At 43.4% G+C, this 24277-nt stretch overlaps 1 protein-coding gene across 2 annotated transcripts in view; it reads left to right on the top strand.

Moving 5' to 3' along the window:
- The window catches only part of ULK4 (unc-51 like kinase 4), a 1615551-nt gene that overhangs the window by 222199 nt on the left and 1369075 nt on the right, over nucleotides 1–24277 (top strand). For both annotated transcript variants that reach the window (XM_069211486.1, XM_069211487.1), the window contains exons 13-14: nucleotides 2835–2939; nucleotides 9484–9544. In XM_069211486.1, coding sequence (XP_069067587.1) covers nucleotides 2835–2939; nucleotides 9484–9544 — 166 coding nt within the window. The remainder of the gene's footprint in view (nucleotides 1–2834; nucleotides 2940–9483; nucleotides 9545–24277) is intronic.

The raw sequence follows: 24277 nt of genomic DNA, 5'->3' as shown, positions 1-24277 counted from the left end.
CAGAAGCCAGGTCAGGATTTTGTGTTCTAGTTTGTTGCATGTGTTGGAATGATGCTTTGGAATGTCCAGGAACAGTCCAATAGAATAATTTGGCTTTGAGGTGATCATTGCGCAAACCTGAATCTTGAATTGTGATTTCCCCAACACTGGCTGTTGCACCTACATAACACAAAACAAGGCTGACACATTGAAAGGAGCAATGTGACAAATAGTTTTTTTTAAACCATTGTTTGTCAGCAGATCGAATTTCAAGCAGTATATCGCCTTGTCAGGTTAGTCCCTGTGGCTTTAAGGGTCTGCTTCCATTTCTAGAAATTCTGAACATTATGAGGAAAGAGCAATAGTGCAAGGCAAATGACGTATCCAAGCCTATTAGGACTCCCTGAATCATCCAGACTGCCTTAAATATCACTCGCTGATGTAGTGGAAATTATTGCAGTGATTGCAAAGAATGAGAGCATGATCCATCTGCCATCAATTCTGACCCCTCAGATGTTAGTGTTAAATGTAAAGATCAGGACCTGGATACCACTGACATGGTGCTGAACTGGCAGCAGGAAGTCTGCCAAGTCTCTGTGGGTCACTTGTAGCATAAGGCGCAGATTTCTTAGAAACCTGACATACAAAAATGAATTGCCACACCTGTGTGTTCCTCAAATCCTGACCAAATCATGGTTAGATGATTCAGTAGCCTGGTAAGTACTGGAGATTTTAATGTGTTCATACTATCAGCAAAGCCAAGACCCAAAACAATCTGGTCCACTTCCCTTATGTTTGCTCAGTTGCCATGAGGATTTGGGTAAAAGTGATCTAAAGTCAAAAGATTAGGATGATATTGGTTTCTTTCAATGTTAAATTTGGTGGGTCTTATTTCAAATTGCCCTCAGGGTCCACAAAGGTGTCCGCCCGCAGCCAGTGGGCTACTTGGGATGTGAGGATCGTACTCTGATTAATGAAGGGGGAAGAATAGAATTCTCAGTTTAATAGATTGGTTCAACATTAAGACATCAGAGGTAAAGGCATTGGTGCTGAAATCAGCATCACTGATACCACACAATGGACGTGTGCGAGAAGAGGGGTGAGCCCTTGTTACTCTGGAGCAGATGGAAAATGGGGTGTGGGGCCTTGTAAAATTTTAGAGCATTCTATCAATGAAAGGAAATTACCTGGAAGCCTAGAAGCGAATTGACTACTCATCCATCTCGACACACCACTGAGACACTATTACTCCTTATGAAGTGCTGGACTTCAAGATTAGGACCTAGCTGCAGACGTGCAAATGTTCTTGATTCGGAGTCACACGGGACAGACTGTCCACTGGTCTTGAACAGCTTCTTTCATGTCATGCAGGTCTTCAAAGAAAGCTTTTGTCAGCTAGGTCTCAGGTCTGCTCTAAGAAATCAGGGTTTGTGCTCCAGATGGTGTCCCCTTTCTCTTCCATTGGTATATCAGCTGCTGTTGCTTTGCAGCCCTAGGCTGATATCTGGCTTTGAGGATCAAAACAAAATAGAGTTTTGCAAGTCGGGCCGACCCAGGGCCAGATATCTGTCCCTCATCGAGCAAGGAAACTTCAGAAATTAAACATGTACAGTTGCCTGATAACATCTATTGAGCATTCAATACTTTCAGTCAAACATTTACTTTCACATAAGCAAAACACTAATATCATCATTAGTTCTTAACCAACTAGACTATTGTAGTAGTTTATTAGTAGTGCTCCCATTTCACTGTTTAACCCCACTAGCCAAGGTTCTACATTTTGATACAAGAACACTTTACAGTCTTCCTAGAGACACTGAAGCTATTGATACTAGTTTTTTTAATTCTTAAGTGGCTCCTCCAGAAGCTACCTCAACGTCTGTGTAATATTTCCCTAGTTGCAACTTATGCTTTGCCAATAAAAAGGTTCTAGTCACACTTACACTACTATCTGCAATTCCGAGAGTTTGAGCCTTCCATTCACAGCTGAGAAATAAAAAAAAGTGAGTGGATGTGCTTTTAAAAGTCTTGGGGCCCTATTATGAATTTGGCGGTCCGAGGACTGCCAAACCCATGGTGGCGGTCAGACCGTCGCACTCCTGGCAGTGAGTCTGCCAGATAACGACCCTGGCTGTCGGACTGCCAGGGGACAGGCACCACCGCCAGGATCATGGATCATGGCGGAGTCATGGGTAGCCACAGCAGTGCGGAGTTCAGCGCCGTTGTGCTGATCACTAGTCCACTTTCCACCAGCCATTTCATGGGGGGTCACAGCCATGAAAAGGCTGGTGGAAAGCCATTGCTGGGGGCCACAGGGGCATGGCATGGGCAGTGCAGAGGCCACCCTGTCAGCACCCTAGGAATGCGCACTGTCTGCAGTTCAGACAGTGCACATTCCTAGGGTGCTGTTTCCGCCGGTCTGATCAGTGGAAATGTCATAATACGATGTTTCCGATAGTCAGCCCGGTAGAAACATTGTAATACGACTAGGGGAAGGCAGCCAGTATGACGGCAGCCTCCTCCCTGCAGCTTTGGCGGTCAGACCATTCCGACCACCAGAGTCGTAATCAGGCCTTTAATCTCTGTGGTACATTGTTGTTATATCTAGTAGACCTTAACACCTAGATGCAGCATAGTTTGTGTTCTGTGCTCTACACCTCCAATATGCAAATACCAACTCAGATAGCTAACGAAGTTTCCATGTCTGAAGAATGTAGTTCAAAGCATCAAACTGTGGTTTGTTTTAATGATAAATCTTGCTTATATTTACTTGTGGTTCATAGAAAACTCAGTTTGTTAAATTAGGTTTGGTGTTTGTCTATGACCTAATTTACATTGCATATACATTATTTCAGGTGGAAAACGTCTCCTATACTGAAAAAAACATGGAATCTAAAATAAAGGAACTCATCTATGCCGACTCTGATCTTATTGTAACCCCTGTTATTGACAACCCTAAGGTATAGTACATACATCAAATAGTGTTTATAGATTCCCAAACTAATTTTCTCTTCATGTACAGTGGTTACCCATTCTTTAATTCTGTAATTGACTGCTAACCATGGTAATTTATTGAATGTTATAAACGGGAGTAGCTTACAGTATGCTGGATGAGTTGTTAATGAATTTGATAATAAAATATATTGTATGTTATAGTTTATGGGGGGGGTGTTTATTGTTAATCGAATGACGAGTGGGATCTTATTATACATTGGTGCTACAGAGTCATAAATGTAAACATTTGGCAGCCGTTCCTGAGCCCCTTGTTTATCTTTGCCGGTCTGTGCCAAATGGACTTTATGGATCATTTATTTTCTTATCTCATTTTCTGTCGCATCTCTGTCATACTGTCAGCACTTCCACCCTGTTCAAATTGTCCTACAAAATTTTATAACAATTGGTGCCTTTAAAGACAGGGAATTCCCCCCCCCCGCCATCCCCCCCCCCCCCCTCATGTTCCTTGTTCTCTTGGAGGTTTAGCCTCCAGAGGTTAACAGATATCTGAGTCGGACACCCAGCATTTCTTTTGAACCCTTGTTTTGGTTTTTCCTGAGGGGAGGCTCCCAGCCCACACCAACTTCCTGCTCTTGGCTTTGGGCAAAGACCATGGTTGGACCAGTCTGCAAAAGTATAGGACTGCCCAGAACCAGCCACAAAACTAAACCTCTTGTATACAGCTTGAATATACAGATGGGACAGAAACTTCCAGAGGGTGTCCCGAGATTTGCAGACTGAGTATAAGCCTGGGATCCCACACCAGGGGAGATTGGATGAATCCTTAGAATGCTAGAGTTGGAGTAACATCCATCACCTTGCACTAACAGCGACACTGATAGGCTCGCCCTGCCTCTAGACAGCCACACAAGGTTTGGTGAGAATATCAATAAAGTACTTCTCTTTATATAAATCAAAGTACTGACACAACAGTGATTTGTTAACTTCTGTTTGATACCACACCACTACACTCCAGTGAGTAAAACTTGGACTTCTCAGCTTCACTACCCTCAAGTGTGAGAGGGGTTTGCTTGGTGATACGTTTTGGATCTGATAGAAGGGTAATTCCTGTGTATCAGAAGTAAATGATAAACATTCAGACCAGCTTGATCCTACTAACCCTCTCCTCTGACTGTCTACGAGTTCCTGAAAAGGTTCCCACAACAAGAAAGGCTACAAGTTTGCAGTCAACATGGGCAGCATACTTATTTGGGTGTGGGTTGTTCCCCCCAGATGCACAGGATACCAGTCAGATGGGCTGGACACGTATTGCAGTGCCTTTTGCACGCTGGAAGATCTACGCAAATCAGCTCCTCTGACATTTGGACATAGAGTGCATTTGTGAGAGGTGAATGGTTCCTTAGATGTCAGCAATATAAGCTTTTTGGGTAGCTGGAAAACTAGAGGCATGGTCCCAGAGATACCCAATAGGAAGCTGTGCTCCTGCTCCTCAAATTTCTGGCTGCCAGTCATTCTCCAATGTGTATGACTGTTACACTGCTTATGGCCTAGCCCATTTACATTCATGTAGTGTGGCCGGCACAGGGCCTGTAAGACATGGGCAATGACCATGTGGCTTATGCTTATTGATTGGCCTCTTTGCTGTCAAACAGTGTTGCGTAGGCTCTCTTTATCCTAATGAGACTACTGGATTTTGAGCGGTAAGATCGTTCACAGTGTGGGGGACTACGTCTGACCCACAGTGAAGGACCCTTGTCACTCTAAATCTGGGTTTTGCTCTGGCTAACTAGCAGTACCTCATCTCTCCCAAATGGGAGAGACAATTGGGCAGTCGAGCACATGACATCTTAGCACTTCCCAGGGAAGTCCTGGTCACTCAGGTCACAACCGGTTCTCTCATACACAGTATGGTCTTATATAAATGACAAAGGCAGTTTAGGTTTTAAAGGTTGATTTAATAAAACGACTGCATCTTAGATAGCAAAGCGTGAGCTGCAATAACCAGAGCTACACAACACAGTAGGATTAAAATAGTAACGATGAGAGTGAAGCACAAGAATAAGGCTATCATAGTGCTGCTAGATTATTTTCTCTCTAAGTTATATTTGAAGCACAGCAAGTGAAGCTCTAAGCCTGCCTTTCAGGTTCCCTCGGGAGGACATCAACCCTCATACCTGAGCAAAGGCCTGTAATCTGCATCAGCATCTGCAACAGGGCATTCAGCATCTAGTTGTAGGTTCCTGGCCGGAATCTCCCTCTTGACGTGTACTAGGACTAGGAAGTGTTTTTATACTAACGCGCAGATGTTCTAAGAAAATGTCCCTACGTAAGGATGTGTATTTTCTATTAATACTGGAGACTAAACTTCTACCATGTTTACCGGCAATGTACCAGACTGTAACCTTGACTGAAGCACAGTGCAATCAAGAATGCATTATTTGAGAACACAATGCTGAACTAAGCTAAACAGTGCGATAGAAGAAATTAAAACAAGACCGTAAAACTGGTTATTGTAAAATAACAGTACGAAGTTGAATAAAATATATCTAGGGCAAAGTGCACAGCGGCCTAGTATGCTAAACTAACGTGCATGAAGCTATATTAAAAATGGCTACACTACAACAGTATGTGTGTTTCATTTTCTATGCTGTAGGTTGGTGTAAAACGAGACTCTGACAGGTCTGGAGTAGTCTTGATAATTACCCATTTTCCTGGCAGTGAGACCTATGTCTGTCTTTCCTGCACAACATGGGTATGAGGGCCAACGAAAGATATAAACCAGGGGGCCATAATCTGTTTGCCTTTCAGCAATCGGTCATGTTTTCTAGGCCCAGTTTTGTCATCACAGTTTGAGATTCAAGAGACTTCAATAAAAAGGGCACTTGTTCTTCGATGTTGCAGCGATGAGTACAGGCACTGACGTGGAAGGCATGGGGAACAGAGGAAAGATATATACAGCCTTACATTGTTAGGACCCAGGCAGAGCAACAACCAGTATGGCAAACACAAATTCTAAGAAACAAATATGGGTCATGTTCCTTAAGTGATCCCTAGGAATTCAAAGGTCGCCCTAAGCCAACAAGTAGATGATAGAAACACCATCCATCCAGCTGTGACCACCTATTTTCCTTTTTCCTAATTATTTAAAAACTAAACAGTCAGGTAGCTAACTTAGTGTATCCATTTTGAATGTTTCCCTTTTATTAACAGGTGTTCAGGCTCCTGGACTCAGAAGAAGGAGAAGGTCTACCACAACTCTTTTCAGTATGCTGTGTTTTGAAAGGGCCAACCAGAGTTTTAGCAATTGCTGTCTTGATAAAGAGTTCGAGCATTCCAAAGTACCTGGGGAGGAGCATCCAGCTTACAGCAGTGATAGGCTAGAACTAATTCAGCTAGGCTGTTATTGATGTGTCCAGCTTCAGTGTGAACTCTCAGAAGGGAGTAGTGGTGGAGGTGCTGCATCCTTCCCTGTTTTCAGTTGATCCCTTGCAGGACGATGTTATCATCAGAAAGCAAGAAGTATCACGTGAAGAAAATCTGAATTTGAAAGCTGTTGCATGTGAATTACCCTTCTCTTTGGCCTTTAATCCTCGTCCCAACCACAACATTGTTCCTTTGATGAGCCACAGAGCTCTAGAGAAATGTTGGGTAACACAACCTCATGAAAAGACTTTCCTTACCGATACTCTTATGTAAAGTCTGTTCAGGACTGTTTGGGAAGGGGAAAAAGTAAAGGCATTGTGAAAGATAACCGGAATTCTGTAACCTGTAATTCCTCACAATCACTGTCTTGAAAAGACACCCCTGAGAATATTTCTCTGCCAATCAGTGATTTGACTTTAAGCCTGGCACCAAACCCCTGAATTCAACAGACTTAGCACTCCAAAGGGCAACACATTGTGGTTTCTTTACTGAAACCTCCAAATTTCATATACTGTGAGATGTTTTACTTCAGGTGATTTCTGAGATGACTGCACTCCCTTCTTTCATTCACGCACTGTAGTCCTGTCAGGATAATTTTAACATTGTAGTCTAGAGTGAGATGACAGCTTTGTATGGACATTTCCTTTTGTGGCAGAAAATATTTGCCTGAACCTCCTTTTTTTGTAATTTCTCTCTTTAGTAATAGGTCTTACCTGACCACATGTAGCCAAGCAAATCTAACGTTTTAATCTTCATTCAACGTGCTCTGCCTTTGCTGCATCTCTTGTTATGCATCGTATTTTAAATGCCCAAACAATATCCTCAGTAACCTCTGTTCCATGTAGAGTGGGCTGCACTGTGATTCCTCTGACCCTTCGTATCTCTTTCACAGGACGAACATTCTCATGTTCTTTCCTGAAAGGATTTGTGGGTGTGCCCCCTCCACTTGAACGAGCCCTTGTCTTTTTGGTTTTCTTGGTTGGGTTTAAATGTTTGGGAAAGGATGCTGTATAAATTGGGTATTAGGTGATCTGTAGAAGAATCTATGTGTGACATTTAGACATTTATTTTCATCAAGCTGTTTTCTACAGCTGTATGTACTGTGCATCTCACTCATTGCATTCTGTCATGAGCTGGCCACTGATCCTTTCTAAAGAGAATCAGGGCAGTTCAAGTCAAGCACTCGCAATCGCCTCTCTTTTCATCTATGGTATTCCTATTTAAATATACTGCAGTTTTATGTGTTTCGATAAACTACCCTACAGTATTTCTCCTGTTTATGGAGATTTCACCTGTCTATCCCCCTCCATGTCATTGCCATAGGAGTGACTTCAAAGAGAGAGCAGGAACCTACATACACAATATTATAAAAGAGAAGGACATACACCACAGGGTCCTCAAGCCTTTTAGTGTTTTGTTTTTACTGGCGTGCTCTCCACACCCACCTACTACATCGCCTTTATGTCCTGTGATTCAGAGCTGAGGACTAAGCTGCTTAAGCCAACCAAGAAGCGTCTATACCTTACGAGTTGTGTATATTGTGGGGATTGTGGTATTTGTGAATAATGAGAAATGTGCTGCTCTATTTGCTGATGAAGTGACCCATGCCACTTCTATAACAGTGTGCAATTGGGGGTGTCAAAATATGTCCTTCTGTGCTATTAATGTGTGAGCCACCCATTGAGGTCGTTCCTATTTGAGAACCTGTGTACACTATCATTATATTGGTGGAAATACAACCTGTAACCCCTCAAACTTAGTCATAATAGAGATGCCTCTTGTTCATTCAACGCTGGGTTTCGTGAATATGAATGAAAGAAATCAGGTTTACTGAGGCCATCTCTACCCCCCCCAAAGCATCATCTTTTGAACCGAAAAATTAGTATACAAGAAAAAACTCTAGCTCCTGAGGGCCAGCACTCTGGATTGGTCCAAAGGAAATAGTGGGTGGTTTTCTCTCCCTTAACTCACTGCTAATTTATAGGTGTCCAATTTTTAGACATCTGTGCAGATGTTGCATTAGGACACATTTCTCATCTTTATATGATGCTGAATAATGTCCCAGGAGCATTTCTAATCTGCCATTAATTAAACAATGTGAGACTCTACTAACTTGTGAAGACAAAGTTAATTTCCGAAGGCCACCATTAAGCAGAGTTGTCTAAACTATGTTGCCGATCTTCAGATTGTCTAAATCAACAAACACATATCGGATTGTGAATACTGGAGAAAAAAGACATTGCCTTATTTTTACGGTAGAAGTGAAAGCAATCATGACAGGGCAAAGTTTGCAGAAGCCCCTCATTTAACCCTTTCTCTCCACTTCCACTTAGCATTTACAAATATTAGAGGGAACAGTCAGCAGCACTTCTGTTTGTGATTTCTATATGGTCCCTGAACCTCTGACTGGAAGATAGAGAAGGTGGAATTAAATTGGTTACCAGAAAGGCACACTGCGGAACCTATTGGTGTGTTATCTCCGTTCATCAGGTGTGCTTGGGAAGGTAAACAGGTGGACTGTGGAGGCTCAGGCAGCAGTGCTCAAACTGTAGAAAAAGTTAGTATGGTGTACGGGTACACACAGAGAGACCATCCCTATCATAGAGGTTTGAGCCAACAAATTGAACCAGATGGTACATGCTACTTGAAGGAGGCACAGCTTGTGTGATCTTGCTGTGAAAAGAGCAAGGTTTCACAGAATATGGTAGGTGAAAGCAAATCAACATCACCCTCTTATGAATATGTATAGGCTGGACAATGCGTGGGCATCTGCGCCTAGCATTAAATTCTTGCATGGTATGTGGGCATGCAAGCAACCTCATTCTGTCAGTAAAAAAAAGTGTCATACTCAGAGAAGTGGAAATCAATGTTTGTGCAATAGGTAAAGCAAAGTAGTGCCACCACATTGTACTTTTTGTATGGGGGAGGGTGGAATGCTGTGGTCTTCATAAAAATTGGTTTTATGATATTAGTTTCTAATATTTAGCTTCACACAGTCCACCACGTCAAATGATTTGTTTTCATTGTTGCATGCGGCTCTTAAGCATCTAGTTTATTCATCTTTTCTCGTCTTATATTAGGATGCAATGGAGGTAGCACATTGATATATACTGCTTTTTATTTTAGATTATGAAGCAAGCACCAATTAAATTTGATTCGAAGTCCCTGGCTCTGGCAGCACATTCAGGTAAAAGAGTTTGATAGTTTTCTAGTTTTGGTCTTTATTATAAAAATGCTGCAAAAAGCTTGGTCCGAATCAGTTTTGGAAAAACTATGAAATGGTTTCAAGCACCTCATATTTATGCTTTCAAGCACCTCATATTTAGACCAGCAGTCTCCTATTGTATTCACATAGAATTGCCCCAGAAAACATCTGGAGCAGCAAACTTGCATGTTAATGCTCCATGCTTACAGCCCGTGATGCCAATTTCTGTGGCAGCAGCTGAGATGCTTTTGTTTTTAAGCACAAAGATGTTTGTTAGTTCCTGCCGATTTTGGAAATAGGAAAGGAGCTAAAGACACTTCTTTCAATGAATACCCAATGAAAGTGCATCAGCACTAAGCTGATTTTGGTATTGCTGAGGGTGGTTGTTAATTTTACTGCAAGACCCATTCTGCTCAAACTTCTTACAGAACCATTGTACCAGTTCAGTGCATCTTCTACACTAAGAAAATGTCCAAAGGAGATGTAGCTCTGCTTAAAAATGTTTTCCGTGTTCTGCCAGAATGCATCCATCCATCACGTCTTTCACAGGTACTGAGCCCCAGTCTTCCTTATGATTGAAGTCCAGTTATGTTGATCTCGCAAAGGTAGGCTCTGCTTACTTCCCCTTTTGGCATGTATGGAACTTCTTCGAGATCAGATCTTCTCTTCCAGCATCATAGTTGCCTGTAGTTCTTGGATTAATAAATGAGACTTGTACCTCCCTCAGTTTAGCATTCTGAAGTGAATATAAGATGGCATGTCAATGCTACACACCTATCAGGAAAACAAATGTTATATAAAGACAAGACCTTTGTCAAGAATAGTCTTAAAGCAGATGCAGAGGCGTAATGATCAATTTGAGCCAGTTCTCTTCAAAGATAATTTATCAGCTTCCAAGAGCACAACCTCAGAGCCACGCCATCTTCGCAGAATGATAATTGGCTTGTCATAACATTCCGTTGTGCTACTACCATAGAAGTGGGTGGGAAACAGGGTGACGATACTAAGTGACATGAAATGAATGTCGCATGACATATATTATTCACAATCCAAGTGAGTTCATAACACATGTCCTAAAATACCAGTGTAACATCACAACACATCTCCATCCTATAACAAATTTTTCCTTTAGGTTGGAAAGTAGGGAATTGGCGGCTACATGGTAGTTACTGGAGACCATAATCCTTGTTCCAAACTAGATAGTGACGTTGTTGAGGCATAACACCACTTCCCAGTTGATTATTGGTATGAGGAGGAAGGTCACCATTACAAAATCTCCTATCAACAGCACTACTGCATTTGGAAATTCTGTCCATGCTCCAAATCCGTCCATCGTTCTGTGTTACTACATTAGTCTTTAACAATTTTCAAAGGCTTGGAAAACTTGCTGTCGCTTCTTTGAGCAGGATTAGGGGATTTAACCACCACCCAGTCACCTTCAATCCATGTTATGTTTTTTGTACCATGTTTGACATCATACCATTTGTTTATAATATTCCTGGTGATTCTTTTTCCTTTCTGTTACTGTGTCTTGGTGCACCCATCTTGTCTCACCTCCTCCCATCCAGTTGGGAAATAATTTAGTTCCTGGGAGCCTACCTTTATGCATTAGAAACAGAGATACCCAGTAACGGTATTAGGAGCAGTATTATAGGACCATAATAATTTCATAATAGCAATATCTACATATTTCATGGACACTTTTGCAGATTGAATGCACTCCAATGACACAAGGTTTACTCTTTCTACCAGACCATTTGCTTTGTGACAATATACAGCAGTTTTTAGATGTACAATGGACAATTCATTCAAAATCACTTTCATCTTTTCTGAAGTGAACTGGACTCGATCATCATTTATAATGGATCCTGGAATCCCTTCAGTCATGAATGTATCTGACCAGTGCTTAATTTGTGAATAACAAGGTGCAAGTGCTCAAACTTCTCCTCTTAAACTCGCGGCTGCTGCAATTAAATGTGGGAACACGGAATACTGAGGTGGCGAAATCCTGAAGCCATCTCGTGCCTCTTCAATCCATTTACAGCCACTCTCTGCACCTTCAGTTCGTTCTTGCAGCTTTCTGCTTTCTCACTTTCTGACGCTTTTCGTTTTTCTCTTCCTCCGTCTTTCCCATATGTGTCTTTTGCTTGCAGTAAATGCTTGCGGGTGAAGAATAAGCACCGGCCTTCAACAATAAGTGCTGGTGCTCAGCATCGGAAACAACAAGCACAAATTAAGCACTGTATCTGACAGAAAAATGATCACGTCTTGCGTGGAAATGCGATTAACCATTTTACACATGATCCGATGAGAATAATAGTCCACCAATAGAGTGATATACTTCCCTGCCCCTCTCAACATGTTTAGAGGACCTATTATATCTAAACCCAACTTACCTCAAGGTTTCGAAGGGACTTCCACTGGAGACAAGGATGCTTTTCTTACACTTTTACTTTTGTCTCTCATGCTACATGTACTTTATTCCTTTTCTCTAGATGCCACTAGGTTGTCCAATCCTGGGAACCAAAAGACAGCCCTGACTTTGGATTTAGTGATATTATGACCCAAGTGGCCTTCATGAGCAAGCTCCACTATTCTCTCCTTTAAACTTTCTGGAGGTATTAGCTTATCATCTCTCATAGTCATGTTATTCTGTATATATAATTTATGTCCGACTTCCACACAACTACAGATTTTGTATAGTAATCAATTAGGATTCGGTGGCCAACCCCTTATTATTCTGTCTTTTAAAACTTTTAGGATGTCATCCATCTCTGAACACTTCACCCATTCCTCCTTCATAATCCCAGAAAGAGAAATCAATAGAATAGAATCACCATTATTACCACATTGGATTCCTTTCCACCTTCCCAGGGCAACCTGCAAAGACAATCAGCTACAGACTTTTTGTAACCTAAAATGAAATCCACCTTGAAGTTATAACCCTCTAGCCCCATAATCCATTTGGGTATCCGGGGAGTTTTATGTTCTCTGCCCTTGGTGGTAAAGATATATGTGAGAGGTTTCTGATCAGTCCTCAATGTGAACGGTAATCCCCACAAGAAAAATGTGAAATGTGAAATAGCCCAATAGCAAGCTAACACCTCTCTCTCTCTATTGTGGAATAATTTATCTCTGCATATTTCAGTATTCTTGAGGCGAATGCTACCACCTTTTCCTTCCCATCTTCTATTTGTATTAGTGTCGCCACAAACCCCCTCACAATGGCATCGGTGGCAAGAATGGTTTTACGTGTGGTATCAACATTTCCTAATGAGGATGCTTCTAAAATAGCTTTTTTGATGGCCACAAAGGTTTAAGTGCAAGCATCATCCCAAACAAAATGTGTTCCTTTTTTAAGTTGATGTCTTAAGGGATCAGTAAAATCTGCGAAATTCTCTACAAACTTCACCATATTTTCAGATGGCCCCATAAATTACTTTAACTCTTCCTTATTTAAGGAAGGGGTAGCTTCCCTAACACCTACCACTAAGTCTTTTGGTTTTATCCCTTCCTGAGAGATGTTATGACTCAAGAAATCAATGGAATTCCTGCAAAACTTACATTTGTCGCACTTGATAATTAACCCTGCCTCCTTGATTGTGGTTAAGGCTTGTTTTAATGAAGCATTATGACTTCCCATAGAGTCACCATAAATCAATGGATGTAAAGTTTATTTTTTATATCCTTCAATAATTGGTGCATCACTCTTTGAAAAACTGCGGATGTCAGCCCAAATGGCATCCTGCAGAAGCAAAATGCTCCAAATGGGCTAATGAATGATGTGAGGGATTTGGAATCAGGGTGTAGTTCAATTTGGTGATACGCTGAGGATCGATCTAATACACTAAAAATGTTCGCATTTCCAATCACGCTAATCATATAATTTATTTTGGGTAAGGTAAACCTGTCCACCCATATATTGTTGTTTAAGTCTCTCAGATCAACACAAAGTGATATCCCTCTTCCTCCAGATTTCTGCGTGACTACAATAGGGGTGACCCACGGGGATCTTTCAGTATGCTCTATGACACACTGAATAACAAATTTGTCTAATTCTTCATTTAAGGTTTCACCCATTAAATGGGTAATGGGCCTCACTTTGTGCATCCTTGGTACTGCATTCTCTTTGAGAATTATTTTGTGTTGGAAATTCCTTAAATTACTCAAGTTTTCCGTGAATACCTCTGGAAATTCTTTACATATTTTACAATTTATTTCCACCTGGTCATTAGTCATGACTGGTTCAACATTTTTAGGGTCTCATTTTATACCTAGTTCTCTTTGATGCTTCCTCCCTAACAAACGTGAGCCTCTCTCCACTATGTAGACTTTTCCCAGAGTTACATGATTTTTGAAAGAAATTTGCATCTGTAAACTCCATCCCTAGTAAATGTATTGGGTCTTGGTTATATCCACCTGGTGTGTATCTGCCTTTTGCAGGGTGTAGCCTTTATTTTTCAATTTCCCATCAAATGTTTTGCTATCACTAAAAGTGTACAGCAAACAGGAATCCCTGTATACCACTATTATTTCCTTGTGTAATAGAATTTCACAAGTGGGCTACTCTTTCACTGTTCCTAATTTAGCGGAAAACAAATGTATTAGTGTTTTTGTCAGTTTCTTCAACTTGCTCAGACTCTACATCCCCATTTCTACAAATGTTAGCATAATGCCTCTTCTTATTACATTTTGTGCAGATTCATGGCCTTGCTGAACAATTTGAGTTGTTAGATAAATGATTATGATTACCATAGTGGTAACATTGGAACTTTTCCCTATCCTTATCAAAATTAGGATTGTGTGGTTTTCTTGTAAGAATCCTCATCTTTGTTTGTTCCATCACTATTGGGCTGCTTCTTTATGATATTAACTGTTTCTGATAAATTATTATGTTTAATTTCCTTGACAAATTCTGCCATATGCTCAATACTCTTGGCTAAATCTACAGATTCCTTCAAATCTATATCACGGGATAAAAGTTTCTCTTGAACACAAGGATTATTAGTGCATTTTACTAGCTAGTCACAAATTAATGAGTCATACAAAGAACCAAATCACATAGATTAGCCATGCCCTTCAAACAAGCTATGTAACTAATAACTTTTTCCTCCTTTCCCTGCATTCTGCTAAAAAACCTTTGTCTTTCCAATATTACATTAATTTTCTTCCCAAATGTTGCTCCAATTTGCAAAGTGTCATTAAATACAAGTCCTGATGACCTTCCTCAGTGTCCCCATCTTCTGACGGTGTGTGTGTCAGATTTTCATAAACTCTCCTGCCATATATGCCCAAATTATGCAGTAGAATGTGTTGTTTCCTCACTGGGATGAATTTGTCTCCCTCTGTTGCTAAGAGATAAGAATGAAATAATTTTCCAGGCTAAGGAAGGTTCCCTTTCTTCATCCAAGAAAGGAGGTGGCTGTAACATATTTTAAGCTGCTATACTGGTGTAACGTGTCTACTGAGAATAGTTCCTTGGTAACCTGAAAACAATTATACACATATAATTATATGTAAGTAAATATAATTGCTGGATAAATTCCTGTATTTGTAATAATTGAAAATATAATATCACTTTTAACATACAGGAAGACACTGCATTGTTTTTAAACAACACACTATTCAATAATCTATAATACTTTAATAATGGTGAGGTTTAAACATGGAAAGCAATATAGTCAAATTCTTCTCAATACATCGAGAAGACTAGTAGGCACCCCTGGGGTGTGTGGTTCATGAAATGGGAGGATACATGGGCTTGACTCTACCCAGTTTCTCCACACGGAGTTCCACAGATCAACTTCCTCTTCTTTTCAGCCCAAATCCTCCATACAAAGTTCTTCGAGAGCAAATTCCTCTTCTTTGCAGCCTTTCTTGCTGAAGAAGTCCAGTCAATTCTTTCAGCCCGCCACTGAAAGAGTAGATCAATTGTTTGGTATGTGCTCTCCATTTAAGCTGGTGCGATACAGCGTTGCTGTGTTGCCGAATGGCATGTGGCGTAGTACTAAGTGTGATGTTGCCTGAGGAGAATAACGTTTGTAGCACCGTATATCAGTGTGCTTCTAGTACTCAGGCTCTGAGGTATGTCTGCATAGTCTACACATGTCACAGAAGCAGGACACGACCGGCTCAGTTAATAAGCTGTTGTACACTTTCTGAAGAAAATGACGGATATGTCAGTTGAATTATAGTGCTGCCGACCCTAAATGAACAGATTGCACTGCTATATCACACAACTGCACCGCTAACCGCTTACAATTAATTGACGCTCATCAGTTGGTTCGTCACTTGGAAAATTTGATGACCAAATGTCAATACTATTGTCAAATTGCTTACCTCAGTCCATGAGATACATATGCATAGTCCACACCCATGCCTTTCCGGAGCACAAGAAGTGTGGTCTTGGGAAGAACATACCAGGGATGTCACCCCAAAAATACTCTTTGTGAAGCTCTTTTCTCGTACTGGTTTAGTAAAGGTATGCGTGGCTTCTAAGGGACAGGGGTGAGGTTGTTAGGCTGTCCCCTGCACAGTCAGGTCTGATGTCCTTGCTATTGTCGCCAGTGTTATTATCAATGGGAGCCGGTTCTCTTCAAAGATACTTTATTAGTTCCCAAGAACACAACCTCACACTCACGCCATCTTCACAGAATGACAGTTGGCTCTTCATAACATTCTATTGTGCTACTACCATAGAAGGGAGTGGGGAAAGAGGGGGATGATACCAAGTGACATGAAGTGAATGTCGCATTACATATACTATTCACAACACAAGTGAGTTCATAACACGTCCTAAAGTACCAGTGTAACATCACAGCAAGAGGCTTTTAAACAAGCAAGCTTATGTACAGGTAGGCCTGCAAATGACCAGAGATTGAGAAATGGCATGGTACTTTGAGTAGGAGGTGGGTTGCTGCATTTTGCACTAACTGTAAGTGGAAAATGGTGCAAAAATTATGAAGTAAATTTGCATAATCAATGTGTGGGTCTACAGGTGCTTGGAGGATTAGGTATTGTGTCTTCTCCTTGAGGAAGGGCAGAATTTTCCTTAAATCTTTAAGATGTAGATAACAGGATGCTGACACTTTCACCAATTGTGCTTCAAGGAGAGTTTAGCATCTAACAGCACACTTCATGGCTTTGACGGGAGGGGGCAATAGCCCAAAGTATCTGCCAAAACCCCGATGATCAGATTGAAGAAGGACCACCCGGTACCGTAACCTGTTTTATCTGAACTGAGTTTCAGTAAGTGTAGGAGGCTGGACTGGCTTGTAGTGAGTACCAAGGGGTACTTACACCTTGCACCAGGCCCAGGTATCCCTTATTAGTGTGTAGGAGTGTCTAGCAGCTTAGGCTGATAGATAATGGTAGCTTAGCAGAGCAGCTTAGGCTGAACTAGGAGACGAGTGAAGCTCCTACAGTACCCCTAGTGTCATATGCACAATATCATAAGAAAACACAATACACAGATATACTAAAAATAAAGGTACTTTATTTTTATGACAATATGCCAAAGTATCTCAGTGAGTACCCTCAGTATGAGGATAGCAAATATACACAAGATATATGTACACAATACCAAAAATATGCAGTATAGTATTAGAAAACAGTGCAAACAATGTATAGTTACAATAGGATGCAATGGGGGCACATAGGGATAGGGGCAACACAAACCATATACTCCAAAAGTGGAATGCGAACCACGAATGGACCCCAAACCTATGTGACCTTGTAGAGGGTCGCTGGGACTGTAAGAAAACAGTGAGGGTTAGAAAAATAGCCCACCCCAAGACCCTGAAAAGTGAGTGCAAAGTGCACTAAAGTTCCCCAAAGAGCACAGAAGTCGTGATAGGGGAATTCTGCAGGAAAGACCAAAACCAGCAATGCAACAACGATGGATTTCCAGACGAGGGTACCTGTGGAACAAGGGGACCAAGTCCAAAAGTCACGATCAAGTCGAGAGTGGGCAGATGCCCAGGAAATGCCAGCTGTGGGTGCACAGAAGCTGCTACTGGACAGTAGAAGCTGAGGATTCTGCAAGAACGACAAGGGCTAGAAACTTCCCCTTTGGAGAATGGATGTCCCACGCCGTGGAGAGTCGTGCAGGAGTGTTTTCCTGCGGAAAGACCGTAAGCAAGCCTTGCTAGCTGCAAAGCTCGCGGTTAGGGTTTTTGGGTGCTGCTGTGGCCCAGGAGGGACCAGGATGTCGCCGATTGCGTCAGGGCACAGAGGGGGCGCCCAGCAAGACAAGGAGCCCTCTCAGAAGCAGGCAGCACCCGCAGAAGTGCCGGAACAGGCACTATGCAGTGGAGTGAAACAGTGCTCACCCGAAGTTGCACAAGAGAGTCCCACGCTGCCGGAGGACAACTAGGGAGGTCGTGCAATGCAGGTTAGAGTGCCGTGGACCCAGGCTTGGCTGTGCACAAAGGAAATCTTCGTGGAGTGCACAGGAGCCGGAGTAGCTGCAAAACACGCGGTTCCCAGCAATGCAGTCTGGCGTGGGGAGGCAAGGACTTACCTCCACCAAACTTGGACTGAAGAGTCACTGGACTGTGGGAGTCACTTGGACAGAGTTGCTGGATTCAAGGGACCTCGCTCGGCGTGCTGAGAGGAGACCCAGAGGACCGGTGATGCAGTTCTTTGGTGCCTGCGGTAGCAGGGGGAAGATTCCGTCGACCCACGGGAGATTTCTTCGGAGCTTCTAGTGCAGAGAGGAGGCAGACTACCCCCACAGCATGCACCACCAGGAAAACAGTCGAGAAGGCGGCTGGATCAGCGTTACAGTGTCGCAGTAGTCGTCGTTGCTACTTTGTTGCAGTTTTGCAGGCTTCCAGCGCGGTCAGCAGTCGATTCCTTGGCAGAAGGTGAAGAGAGAGATGCAGAGGAAATCTGATGCGCTCTTGCATTCGTTATCTAAGGAAATCCCCAAAGCAGAGACTCTAAAAAGCCAGAAAAGAGGGTTTGGCTACTTAGGAGAGAGGATAGGCTAGCAACACCTGAAGGAGCCTATCAGAAGGAGTCTCTGACGTCACCTGCTGGCCCTGGCCACTCAGAGAAGTCCAGTGTGCCAGCAGCACCTCTGTTTCCAAGATGGCAGAGGTCTGGAGCACACTGGAGGAGCTCTGGGCACCTCCCAGGGGAGGTGCAGGTCAGGGGAGTGGTCACTCCCCTTTCCTTTGTCCAGTTTCGCGCCAGAGCAGGGCTGAGGGGGTCCCTGAACCGGTGTAGACTGGCTTATGCATAAATGGGCACCATCTGTGCCCATGAAAGCATTTCCAGAGGCCGGGGGAGGCTACTCCTCCCCTGCCTTAACACCTTTTTCCAAAGGGAGAGGGTGTAACAACCTCTCTCTGAGGAAGTCCTTTGTTCTGCCTTCCTGGGCCAAGCCTGGCTGGACCCCAGGAGGGCAGAAACCTGTCTGAGGGGTTGGCAGCAGCTGCAGTGAAACGCCTGAAAAGGCAGTTTGGCAGTACCCGGGTCTGTGCTACAGACCCGTGGGATCATGGGATTGTGCCATGGATGGCATAGAGGGGGCAATTCCATGATCATAGACATGTTACATGGCCATATTCGGAGTTACCATTGTGAAGCTACACATAGGTAGTGACCTATGTGTAGTGCACGCGTGTAATGGTGTCCCCGCACTCACAAAGTCCGGGGAATTTGCCCTGAACAATGTGGGGGCACCTTGGCTAGTGTCTGTGCCAAATATGACAACTGCAGTGCCTATATAGACTCCACTCCGGCATGCTGATATCAGTTCCTTTCTTTCCTTCTGGTAGTGCTTCCTTGGTCACTATTTGGCCACCTTATTCTACATTTTGTCGTCTACACTTCTGAGCAGTTTTGCTCCCAGTGTGCTTTATGGATGTTCCCTAAAAACCCTACGGGAGTTAACCCTTGTAGAGCCTGTCACCAACACATGTCAGTGACAGACCCTCATTTGATTTGATTTTGGTGCCTTCAGCTGGACAATGACTCTGGGAACTGCCCCGACTGCAGAACCATGAATCCCACAGCAATTTGGGAGATGAAGCTTCTGGAGGTCCTGGACGCATGGAAGGACCCAGGCCCATTCGTGGAGTCATCCCTGTTGGTCATTGTCATGGTCAAAATCATTTCAGGTAAGTCATACCAATGCAAAGAATCCAAGAATTAGAAGCACTCGTCAACTTCACCACCCTGGTCCAAGTCATCGGGCGAGGAACATTGCCACAAGTCGAGGCCCTGATCCCGCACGCCACCTGTGGAGCCTTAGCCTGGAGCCACCCTGTGTCTCCCAGAGTTTCCCAGAGCCGAAGCAACCTCTGTCCTATTTAAAAGAATTCTATGAAGTCAGCACCTCATATTTGTGTGACCCGACCCTTCTGCAGTGCCTTTGGGCCCCACGGGTCTGGGAGGTACCCTGACTGGAATTCAGTCAGTGGGTCTGGCCTCTGCACCAGTCTGGCCCTCTGGATCCGTTCCTGTATCCGGACCATCCAGAATCCACAATCTTTGCCTGGGTTCATCCATGTGGTACCATTCTCGGTTCCACAATGCCTCTCAGCAGCACCTAGCCCATAGTCATTCCAGACTCAGATATGGAGCTGGACGGGCATTGCACAACATCAACTCTTGTGCCTACAGGATCATAGGACCATCCAAGTTAGAGACAATGCCTCCTTTGCTTGGTATGCCCTGTGGGGATTTTAGCTGAGGCCAATCTGAGGATCCTTATGGCTACCCTGATCCCCTTGAAGATCCTTTGGCCCAGCCAGATGATGACAAATGGTACGAGGAACTGTCTGACACTATTGCCTGGACACCTCTCCAGATGCTGGCTTGGTTCTCCCCTTCTAGTGTGGTTACGGAGGATCAGGCCTCCTGTGCTGTGGTGGTGAGGAGGTTGGCTGAGGTCCTCGACCTTCAACTACACTCAGTGGTAGTCAAGACTAATGTGTCAAGACTTGGGAGAATCCATTCTCCACTCCCAAGAATGCGCATTGTGAGTATTACTAAGCATTGGAGTTCGAAAGGAGATCTCATTCATAAATGCTTTCGGAGTAGAGTGGAATTCAGGACTCCTGTAACCTTCCTGCTGATACCACTTCTGTCTCTAGTTCCCAAGATGTAAATACTGACCGGGCCCAAATCATACTAGTGATGCCTGATTAGGCACAGAGAGTATGGCTTCCAGAACTCCTGGGCATGATCATCTGTCTTCCGGTCAGGCTGCCCCTTTGGGAGGATCTCCTGTTGCAGCAGCAGGGCAGGATCCTGCATCTGAACCTGCGCACGCTTCAGCTTCAGGTATGGAGATTGAGTGGTGACAGTTGAGTTTTTTTTTTTTTTTTTACCTCACTCCTGAAGTCTGTGAAGTTGTCTTGGCAGCCAGGCATCCAACAAAACTGTATATGACTGCCTTTGGGACAGGTTTGTGGCTTGGTGCACTGAAAAACTTGTTCATTCACTTTCTGCATTCTGGTCTGAAGTGTTGTGTGGCCAGGTAAGGCCTTACCCTGGGCACAGTTAAGCGGTATCTTTCAGCCATCTCCGCTTTTTTGGAGTTGCCAGATCCAACCCCCTCATTTAAGCCATCCATTGTGACACGTTTTTGAAAGGTCTTCAACAAACCTTTTATTATGCCTCAATAGGATCTTACTTTAGTTTTGACATCAATGTGTTCTGCATTTGAACCCATGTACAGCTGCTCCGTCAGACTTCTGCTGATCAAAACAGTCCTCTTGATTGCCATCACATTGGCCAGTCGCGTCAGCAAGCTACAGCCTCCTTCTGCTCAACCTTCATACACCAGCATTTTCTCCGAACCCATGCCTCTTTTTTGCAGAAGGCGGTGACACATTTCCAGTTTGGCCAGAACATCACACTGCCCACTTTATTTGCTCTGTTTCACCCCTCCAAGGAGGAAAAGAGGCTATATCGCCTGGACCCTAAAAGGGCACTGTCATTTTACATTGACCTTATGAAGGAACAACGGGTGGACGATCAGAGTTTACTGGAGTAAAGAAGTGGAAAACAGTGCATATGCGTAGCATCTCCAGATTCAAGGAGGAACCCACTGAGGTCTTGCACACTCATTACACAAGAGCCAAAGCAGTGTCTACTTTGTTAGCATGTGTATTTTACATCCTGGATTTCTGTCAGTCTGCTACGTGGGCATCCTTGCACATGTTTACTGAATACAACATGTTTACAGAACACAACTGCCTTGACAGCCAGGTCTGTCGTGATTGGCTCTTTGTTCATGAGGTCCTCCAGGATTTTTTTGAATTGAGACAGTTTACAGGCTCACCTCTGGAGAGGCATTTCTTTGGTACCTATTAAAAGGTAATTAATCTGCGGCTAGAAGTCTCTATCAGAGGAACAAGTTACTTACCTCTGGTAATGTCTTATCTTGTAGAGACTCAATCTAGCCCCAGATTTCTTACTCATCCTCCCCGTTGTGCTAACTGGACCTTTTCTCCTAAAAAGGCCCTAGTAGACCCTTAGATTCTGCACTCTGGAGTCACTCGATCCCATGACTCAAAAACTCTTCTTCGAAGAAAAACAACTTGTAACACTTCGAGCCCAACACTAGATGGCAGAAGTATGCATAGCATGTGAACCTGCAGCGGAACATGCCACGAACAGATGTACACTGGGTAAGTGACATTTTCCATAGGCAGCACACGCATCATAGCGGGCATGGACGACACCTACGACGCTGATGCAGAGTCAAATGACAGCACCTGCAGGTGCCCAGAGGTGCCGCTCAATATTTTTTGGATCCAGTCTGATGCCTAGAGTATATTCCACTGTAAGAAATCTAAGGCTAGATGGAGTCTCTATTAGGTAAGGTGTTTCTGAAGGTAAGCAACTTGTTATTTAGGGCCTTTTCATTTTATGATCATGCTCAACATTGAACATTTATATCCTTTTATATCCTACTTTACCATGCACCGTGCCTTACGGGTGTTAAACCTACTAAGGAACAGCTTGTTAATATTTAAAAGGAAGGTTTGTGCCTGTCAAATGAGGTTAATTTAACAGGTCGAATTTAAGCCTGCCCAGTCAGGTTACAGATCTGCAGTCATATTTACTCTGCTACTGGATGGCACAATCGTTACTGTAGTCCACTTGAGATATTTAACTTACAGGCCCTGCGTACCATTTTGTACCATATATTAGGCACTTAAAAGGTAATTCAATTTCATGATGTTAAAAATGGGAGCATAAGCACTTTATATTGGTTAGCAGATATGGGGCACAGAGTTTTACAGCCAGAAAAAAAGAGTCAACACAAATATTTGAAGGTACACCACTCAAAAGATTGTCATTTCCAACAGCTGTCACCGTCTGAATCAAAAATATTGCCACCTACCCCCCATTCAGTACTAACTTAGTCAGTGGTGGACGTGTTTTATGGATCAGGACTCAATAAAGAATTTGCATTGGTTGAGCCTTGTCCAATCGTTGGTGTTGGAGGTGAAAGGCTGATTCTTCTCTGTCTGAAAAAAGGTGGACCTACATCCATTTGTTGAAAGTTCTCTCCACATTCTCTTCCTCTATAACCCTAGCATCAACATACTTGTTGGCAAGAATTTCAACCTTTTCAAACAAACAATGCTCAGTCTAATTAGTGATGATTTCTGCACAGCCTCAGCTCTCTCCTATCATGTAAAAACAGTTTAACTAGAGGACATCCTAGATGGGTTAGTCAGATCAGAGCTCAATAGAAAACCAAGCGCATTAACTAAACATTGTTTACCTGTTGGAGTAGCAGTAGTACAGAGAAGATGGCCATAACGACCACCAGAAAACAAAAGTATTATAAAACTAGATTTCCTTCAGTCCATCTATTTTAGGAATGACCAGTTCCTAAAAGATGCCCAGAACCTCCAATTTGCCAGTCACATTCTCTGCTCTCAACTATTATTTGTGGAAATAACAGTATTTCCCTCTCTGGCCACACCTATGTTTACAACCCCTAGCCTATGTCAGAATCATTAAACCTCTAAAGCATCTCAATGGCAACCTGCAGTTCTACGTCTGGTGAGAATGATCAGCTGCAACTATTAAGCCTATCTGATGGAGACTTCTACCTGCAGATTCCTTACCTTAGAATTCCCTGGCGTCCGCTTCGAATCTGGAATTTTGCTGCTGAGCAGTACCCTGTGCGTGCCGTCTGGTGGCATCGTTCGGATCCACATTTGCTGTCTGGCTCCGCGTGTGTCGTCAGCGCCGTTGGAGCTATCTATGGCATCACGGTTGCTATATAGACGCTGCATCGGCGTGCGTACATCAGTTCTTTTCCTTCCGCACCGGTTAAGCGCAGATCCGGATGAGAGCTACCCTTTCTTCGATGTTCCTCGAGATCTTTTGGACTGTTTGAAGTCATGTCTTCTAGAAAGACTGGGTTCAAGCCATGTGGTGCGTGTCATTGCACCATCTCTGTGACGGACCCGCATCGTGTTTGCCTTTGGTGCCTCGAGAAGGATCACGATTCCACCTCTTGCTTCGGCTGTTGGGCCATGGGTCCGAAGGCTTTGAGGGAGAGATCCCTTAAGCTTCTTGTGGCCCTACAGCCATCTTTAGTCGTCGCGACTCCGAGGAGGTCACGGTCCTGTAGCAGGAGGAGGTTGCAGCACTGCTCCCAGAACCCCAAGTCCTCTTCCTTGCATTCGAGGTCATCTGATCATTCAGATAAGAGGCACAAGAAGAAGTAGTCCA

The sequence above is a fragment of the Pleurodeles waltl genome, chromosome 10, assembly GCF_031143425.1.
Source record: "Pleurodeles waltl isolate 20211129_DDA chromosome 10, aPleWal1.hap1.20221129, whole genome shotgun sequence".
Taxonomy (NCBI): Eukaryota; Metazoa; Chordata; class Amphibia; order Caudata; family Salamandridae; genus Pleurodeles; species Pleurodeles waltl.
The sequence above is the reverse complement of the archived record's forward strand: the minus strand, read 5'-3'. Positions and strand labels throughout refer to the sequence as shown.